This window comes from Mus pahari, chromosome 15 (genome assembly GCF_900095145.1).
Source record: "Mus pahari chromosome 15, PAHARI_EIJ_v1.1, whole genome shotgun sequence".
Taxonomy (NCBI): Eukaryota; Metazoa; Chordata; class Mammalia; order Rodentia; family Muridae; genus Mus; species Mus pahari.
This window is the reverse complement of record NC_034604.1, coordinates 58,264,934-58,272,559: the sequence shown is the minus strand read 5'-3', so window position 1 is coordinate 58,272,559 and position 7,626 is coordinate 58,264,934. Positions and strand designations below refer to the sequence as shown.

General features: G+C 43.2%; 1 protein-coding gene across 4 annotated transcripts in view; it reads left to right on the top strand.

The window, feature by feature from the left end:
- Atp8b1 (ATPase phospholipid transporting 8B1) overlaps positions 1-7,626 on the top strand; it is a 125,246-nt gene that overhangs the window by 89,941 nt on the left and 27,679 nt on the right. For all 4 annotated transcript variants that reach the window (XM_021214622.1, XM_029547109.1, XM_029547110.1 and 1 more), the window contains 2 exons: positions 1,859-1,902; positions 2,907-3,063. In XM_021214622.1, coding sequence (XP_021070281.1) covers positions 1,859-1,902; positions 2,907-3,063 — 201 coding nt within the window. The remainder of the gene's footprint in view (positions 1-1,858; positions 1,903-2,906; positions 3,064-7,626) is intronic.

Below are 7,626 nucleotides of genomic sequence, written 5' to 3'. Positions count from 1 at the left end.
ATATATATATATATATATATATATATAAAACTGAATTGCCTAGCAATTCCGCATCTTGGAATAATTTGTGTTCAAAAGATTTGAAAACAAGGATTCAAGAATGTTAGTGCAATTTTAAAAGTGATTGGGTTTTGTTGTTGTTTTTGTTTTGTTCTGTTTTGTTTTGTTTTTCTGTAGCCTGAGTAGCTCAGTTGGTAGAGGGTCATGGATTGGAGCCCCACTTTGGGCACCAAATGTTCATGCAATTTTTTTAAGTGATTGCTTTTTTTTCCGCTAGCCTGGCTAGCTCCCAAATGAAGGAGAAGCTTTACGGCACAAAAGCTGAGCAGTCACTGTTTTATTTCTCTAAGTTAATCTGGCTGCCTCCCAGCCAAAATCCCCAACATACTTTTGCATTTTAGTATTGGTTTGGTTATCCCTGCTCTAGGTATGTTCCCATGGTGTCTCCTGGACCCTTTGGTCATGGCCGAATCCTCTGTTCCTCTTTCCTGGCTGGGATTGGAAGTCCAGCCCTGGCTGATCAGATTTTATTGACAAATCAGAGTAAATGGAAACAATGTTTACATATGACATTGAGACCTGGAGATTCTTAGAACAAGCATGACAATGCCATGTCTACTTGCAACCAGATATGGGGGCAGAGAAATCAGCATTTGAGTAATACAAGGATAATCTTAACCCCAAGTATCTATCAATGAATGAAGAAATGAGCAAGGTGTGCTACAATATAAGTGAGCCCTTGGGGCATTGTGTGAAGTGATCCATGTGCACAAAAGTAGGTGCTGTTATGATTTCATTTAGAATAATCAAAGCCACAGGGACAAAGATGAGTACTGGTTGCCAAAGTTTCAGTAGGGCAATGGGAAGTTAGTGTATAATGTTAGAGTTCAATTAAAACAGTCTTATGGGGCTGGAGAGATGACTCTGTGGTTAAGAGCACTGACTACTCTTCCGAAGGTCCTGAGTTCAAATCCCAGCAACCACATGGTGGCTCACAACCACCTATAATAAATTCTGATGCTCTCTTCTGGTGTGTCTGAAGACAGCTACAGTGTACTTACATATAACGATAAATCTTTAAAAAAAAAAACAAAAAAAAAAAAGTCTTATGGTGATAGTTGCACAAGGTGACCACACTGAATATGACCAAGCTATACAGTAGAAAATGGTTACAATAGTTTATAGTTTATTTCTATCCTACATTCTGAAGCATTCTTCACACACATGAACAGCGTTAAAGTTAATATTGCCTTTCAAGAAATACGCACATGCATATTTTTCCCTTTTGGAAAAAATGTATAGTATGTATGAGTTTCCCCACTACCAAAGAAGGTGGGACACTATGGGGTTGGGGAATTTGTCGCCATGGTAATAGTAGACAAAAGCATATCAAAGGACTCCCTTCTGGTCCCAGAGGAGGATAGTGGGACAAGTGGGTCAATATTTGGCTACTTCTTTCTGTGAAGAGCCAGATAGTAAATACTTTAGTCTTTGCAGGACACATAATGATTTCCACCATATTCTTCATTCTTAGAATTATTTATGTATTTATTTAGTTAGTTTTTGTGACAGGATTTCACTCAGAACCTGGAACCCGGAACGTAGAACCCAAACTAGCCTTGATTCATGGTGATTCTACTTCAGCCTACCAAGGACTTGGCTTATACAGATGAAACCATCAACACCTGGGCCTGATATGCGTCTACTTTGTCATTTTTCCAACTCATAAAAAATGATTATTTACCCCGGAACCGTCGGAAACCAAGGGTAGCATCAGCCCCTGCAACTGTGTTTGCAAATCCAGGTAGGAGACTCTCCACACACAGACTCAACTTGTTTTGTCCTGTTTGTTTCTTAGGAGACCACCGAGATGCCTCTCAGCACAGCCACAGCAAAATCGAGGTGGGTAGTCCTGATAAAGCACCTGCCTGGTTGGGTTTCTTTTCCCCATGCTGCCGGAATGAACTGCCTCCTGGCTGGGGCATAAAACAGCAGAAACGTATCTTCCCACAGTTCTAAAGACTGGAATCCAGATTTGTTGACCCCTCCAAAAATTTTAGAGGAGGCTCCTTCACGGGTTCTCCCTAACCTCTGGTAGCCTCCAATGATCCCGGCTTGTAGGCACCAAGCTACCGCTCTGCTCCTGTTGTCAAGTGGGTTCTTTCTCCTCGTGTGTTTGGCTCTGTCCGTATTTGCCTCTTATCTGGACATCTTCCCTTCCCCCCTGATCCAAGTGGCCTCACCTCGTCTTTACCTGATTACATTTTCAGATCAAGTAAAGTCACATTCACAGGCACCAGTGGGCAGGATACCAATGTACCTATGAGGGAGATGGAAATCAGCTCACTTTTGTGCCTTTTGTTTTAAGCAAAAGCTACCTAAAACTTGGGCCAAAGGAGAAGATTTAGCAGGTAAAAGCAATTGCTGCTCTTTCAGAGAACCCGGCAGCTCCCAACCATGGGGAACTCCAAAAGATCAGACACCCTCTCTGGCCTCTATGGACACCAGACACCCACATGGTCCACACACATACACGTAGGTCAAAACGGTCAAACTCAGAAAATAGAAATAAAAAAAAGAATGTGCTAAAATGCCAAGGTGATTTCTGACATAATTTAAAAACTTGGCTACAAAGAAAAGGGAATATCAATTAACAATACAGATGTTTTTTAAACATGTATTTGTATGTGTATATATGCATGTGCGTGTGTGTGCTGTCACATGGCATGTGTGGAAGTCAGAGAACAACTTGACATAGCTGATTCTCTCCTTCTACTATGTGGGTACCAGCAATCAGCAGCAAACTCAAGTGGTCAGCCTTGGCGGCAAGTGATTTCGTCCCATGAGCCATCTTGCTGGCCCTGATACTTATATCTTTTATAAGTTTCCTTCTCCGTCTCTTTCAGCTAGTGGACTTCAGCTGGAATACATTTGCTGATGGAAAGCTTGCATTTTACGACCATTACCTTATCGAGCAAATCCAGTCAGGGAAAGAGCCAGAAGTGCGACAGTTCTTCTTTTTGCTTTCGATTTGCCATACGGTCATGGTGGACAGAATTGATGGTGAGTGTTTCCCCAAGGGCCAGTTTGGGAGTTGGCAGGTGACTCATCTTGAATTAAGCGTAACAAATTCCACATTTGTCGCAAACACTCAAGCAATGGCCACTTGTGAGCCCTGACACTAGATATGTATGGAGTAATCAAGCATGAAACAGCTGATTACTGGCTTTTTAAAATTATTTCATTTCATTTCATTTTGGGGGTGAGACTGGGCTTCAAAGGTGTTCCTGTGCCGGTCAAATGCTTCTTGAAGCTCCAGAAAAACTCCTTGCATCTCAAAATTGATGACTGATTTAATTATAGCTCTGAATGTGTTAGCACTTTGTAAACAAAATTCTGTTAAAAGATATGGCTGGTAGCCAGGGTGGGGGCGGTGGGGGGATGGCTCAGCAAGTAAAAGGTGCTTGCGCCTGGGTTTGATCCCCAGGACCCACAAAGTGGGAGAGAACTGTCTGTCTCAACTCGTTCTCTGACCTCTGAGACCTCATATGTGTGCTATAGCCATACACAACATACATGCACGTGTGCACACATAATAATATACTACTAATAATAATTAATAATAAACTTTTAAAACAGTTTGCTATTGAGTAAAATAACCTAAGGGTTTTTTTTCATACAGTGTATAAATGTTCATTGGGAACGTATCATCATACCTTATCTATATCATGAGTGAACTTACTATTCTCTACAAATTTCTTTGAGATGTCTGCTTTTGTTCTTTAGATTAAGACCTTTGTAACTTGAACTAGATCAGCTAAATGAAGCCTGGGGGCCACTTTAAGGTAGCTTTCCCATTTGATGGAGCAAAATTATAGAGAATTTGTGAGTGAACAACGAAGAATTTAGGTTCGTATGTGAAATTCTTAAATGCAGTTCGTGCCAGCTTGGTCTGAGGAAATCTGTCCAGAGTCAATAAGAACTAGTTATTTTATCGCACATGGACATAAACTCTCTAATTCTCTAGGTAGACAAATGCATTGTGGGAAGAGTGAAAGGGATGCTGTTGGTGTGGCTCCATTCTGCCTACCCTTCACTCTCCCATTCCACTCCATCCTCTCCTTACTTCAGTTCCTCTGGAACCTCCAGTGGAGCCCTAACCTTGATGTTTCATATGTTGGTGCTATGAAACACTTCTGAGAAGGCACGTGTGTAAAAAAACGATCCCTCAGCAAGTTTCAAAGAAATCCACTCACCAAGGATGAACAAGTAGCTCCTTTAAGCAAAACAGTATGGTTCCAATGGGAGGTGGGAGAGGGGCTGTTAGTGGCAGAAGAGGGAATAACAGAAGGGGGAAAAACTGCCAAGGCAGGAGTTCAGAGTCTGGCTAGACAAGCAAATCTGACTTCTATAACAAAAGTAAAGGAAGATCTTTTTAAGCACCCTTGTTCTCTGAGGTCTTGATTCATCCGTAGACTTCTTCTTCCAATGTGCAGTCATTAATTTAGGAGTTAACACCCATAGACAAATGTATGTTAATTGTAGTTTGTTTTCTTTTCCACATTGAAAGACAGAGCCTTGGGCTGTGTGCCAGTCCTGATTTAGTCCCTATTTGGCCACCATTTTTGTCAAGAGTGCTGTAAGAAGGGTGGGCAGTCAAGGTTCCTTCAAGCACAACCCTTCAGCTCTGTGCCCCCCCTGTTGGCTGAGGTGCAGGCTGTATATACCAAGAAATCTTGGCCCAGCAGGTGACGAGTTGAAAGCCACTGAGAGCCAGAACATGTCATATTTTGAGGTGCAGAGTGTTAGAGAGGAAACTGGGTTTTGATCCATAAGAGACCCTGCAGAGTTCTTTGAGAAGCATCTCAGGGACCATGCCCCCCCCCCCAATATTGTGCCAAACAGATTCAGATGTAGGAAGCACTCGGGGCTTTCCTGAGGTCACCCTGAGGGGTCAGTTCAGTGTAGTTCTTCACCATATGGCTGCCTCTTTGGCCACCTTCTTGTGTCTCTCTTTTATGAGGATAACGGAGGGGAGGGAGATAGACCAGAGAGAGAGAGAGTGCTGACTTGACATGCATGAGGCCTTGGGTTTCATTCCTAGCACAACGGGATAATGGAGAGTAACCTTTTAAAATTATCATTGGATGAGAAGGAAACAGCGTTTTTATATGTGTGGCCCTGAACATTTGTCTTCCTCAGCAGACAGTTTGCATAGTTACACATATGTGAGTGGCTTGTTTCTCTGCAATCAATTGCTACTCCTTGGCAGCTTGGAACATCTGTGTCTTACCTCATTGTTCTTTAGCTCAGACATTTTATGCCACATGACTGGGCTTAGTCCCTCACTGTCATTGCCACGGGGCCGTGTTCTCCTGGGGTGCTCGCTGCTTCTGCAAAGCTGGTGGGGTTGGGCCCAGAGTTCAGTTCTTTGTCGTTCTGAGACCCCCATTTCTCTGTGAGCTTCTGGCAAGGCTTGCTCTTCCCTCTCGGTCCTCATGAACTGGTTCAGTTTTAAACTGTGTTGGGGAGCCCTCCTTAAGTAGAACTCCCCCCCCCAAGCACAAAGCATGTGCTTTCTAAGGGTTCACCTGCTGAGCTAAAAAAAAAAACCACCTAGTTATTCTGTGTTTGGTTTGGGGTAGGGATGGGGGGAGTTGTTTGTTTGTTTTTACTTCTTTCTCCTCAGTGTGGAGGGCCAAGTTTAGCATAGGCCAGACAATGTTCTACATTTGAGCTACATACATCCCTGGTAATAATCTCCTCTTGATCATTGATCAGGACCTACTGTTAAATCTAGAATGTCCCTTCAAACTAACACCTAGGTTAGTGCTTGCTGAATGACTGGAAGACAGTGAATGGGCATTACTGGGGTGGGAGCCTTGAGGCCATAGAGAACTGTTCCCACAGAGACCGCATGAGGGCTAAGTCCAAAAACTCATAGACCCTGTCTCACCTTATGCTATTTAATCGGTGCTCATAGAGTTTCTGTACGGGCCTTTAGCACCCTCAAATGTGATATCATGGAAACTCTGAGGTCAGTGTTGGTGAAAGAGGGTTTAGACTGGGGTGAGATGCTCACAAAACAATGAGAAAGACGTGGTTGTAGGAGGCGTCCCGTAAAGAATTAGAAGTAGTGAAAGGGTAGAAGGCATTTCTGAGGCTAGCGATTGTGGTTTGTGGTGCTGATATCAGTCAGAAGCAACTAGGAAAAATGGGGTAAAAAATGTGAGTCGGCAATCCTGGGGTATGTGTGTGTGGGGAGGGGGGGTTGATTTTTAATTGAAAAAGGTAGGAGGAAAGAGAATGTAAATGTAGTGCCCACAGTGGCCAGAAGGGGGCACAGGATTCTCTGTAGCCAGTATAACAGATCCACCGGATAGAGTGCTGGGATCTGGACTCAGGTTCTCTGTAAGAGCAAGATGTGGCTGGGAGCCATCTCTCCAACCCTGCATCGTTGTTGTTGTTGTCGTTGTAACAGCATCCTAATCCTACATAGGCATTCCCATGACTCCGCGCATGGCTTTCTGGATGGACAAACAGAAAAATAGCCTGTGATGCCATCTTTAACCGCTAATGGGAAAGTAGGTTAAGACCAGCACAAGCAGGAAGCAGGGGCAGTGGTATCTCTATTTCCAACTGTTCTAGAGGCTGAGGAGGGAGGATGGTATGAGCTGAAGACCAGCTTGCAGAACACAGTGAACACCCCACCCCACCCCACTCCACACATACCCCAAGATTAAAAGATACAAAACCACAAGAATGCCGACTTGATTGGAAGGGATTCTCTGAGCCAATGTGAGAAGGGAATCCAACCACAGCTGGAACATCCTACCTTCTAGGCAGACTGGAGGGAGAGAGATGCTGTGAGCTCACCTGTGCTCTGAGTTCTAGATGGCAAACTAAATAAATGCTCTGGAAAACTTTGGCTGTGGAAATGCTTTCCTTCTATTTTGAGGCACATTGATTGGGGGCGGGGGGGGCAGGTACTCTTACAAGATCTATTTTTGTTAACCTTGTTTTTTAAGTATAACATAGACAGATGCATATACATCATTGTAAATGGGTCCTTATAATGAACATGCAGGTTTATAAAATATGCATGTATATATGTGCACACACACACACAAACGCATGTTATCTACATTCATACTCAGTGATTACTGCAATTTTATTTATTTTTCTTTTTTAACGATTTATTTACTTATTTCATGTATATGAGTACAGCATTGCTCTCTTCAGACACACCAGAAGAAAGCTTCAGACCCTATTGCAGCAGCCACCATGTGGTTGCTGGAAAATGAACTCAGGACCTCTGGAAGAGCAGTCAGTGCTCTTAACCACTGAGCCACCTCTCCAATCCTGCAATTTTATTTTTAAGAGTCAGAAATTTTGAAAAGTAACCAAATACCCACGAGAAAGGAGAATAACAGATGTATATTCACAAAATAATATTTATGGGTAATCTTTTAAAGACATTCCAACCTGATCAAAATATGACAGTAAGAAAAAAAATCAGAGCCAGGCAGTGGTGGCACACGCCTTTAATCCCAGCACTTGGGAGGCAGAGGCAGGAGGATTTCTGAGTTCGAGGCCAGCCTGGTCTACAGAGCGAGTTCCAGGACA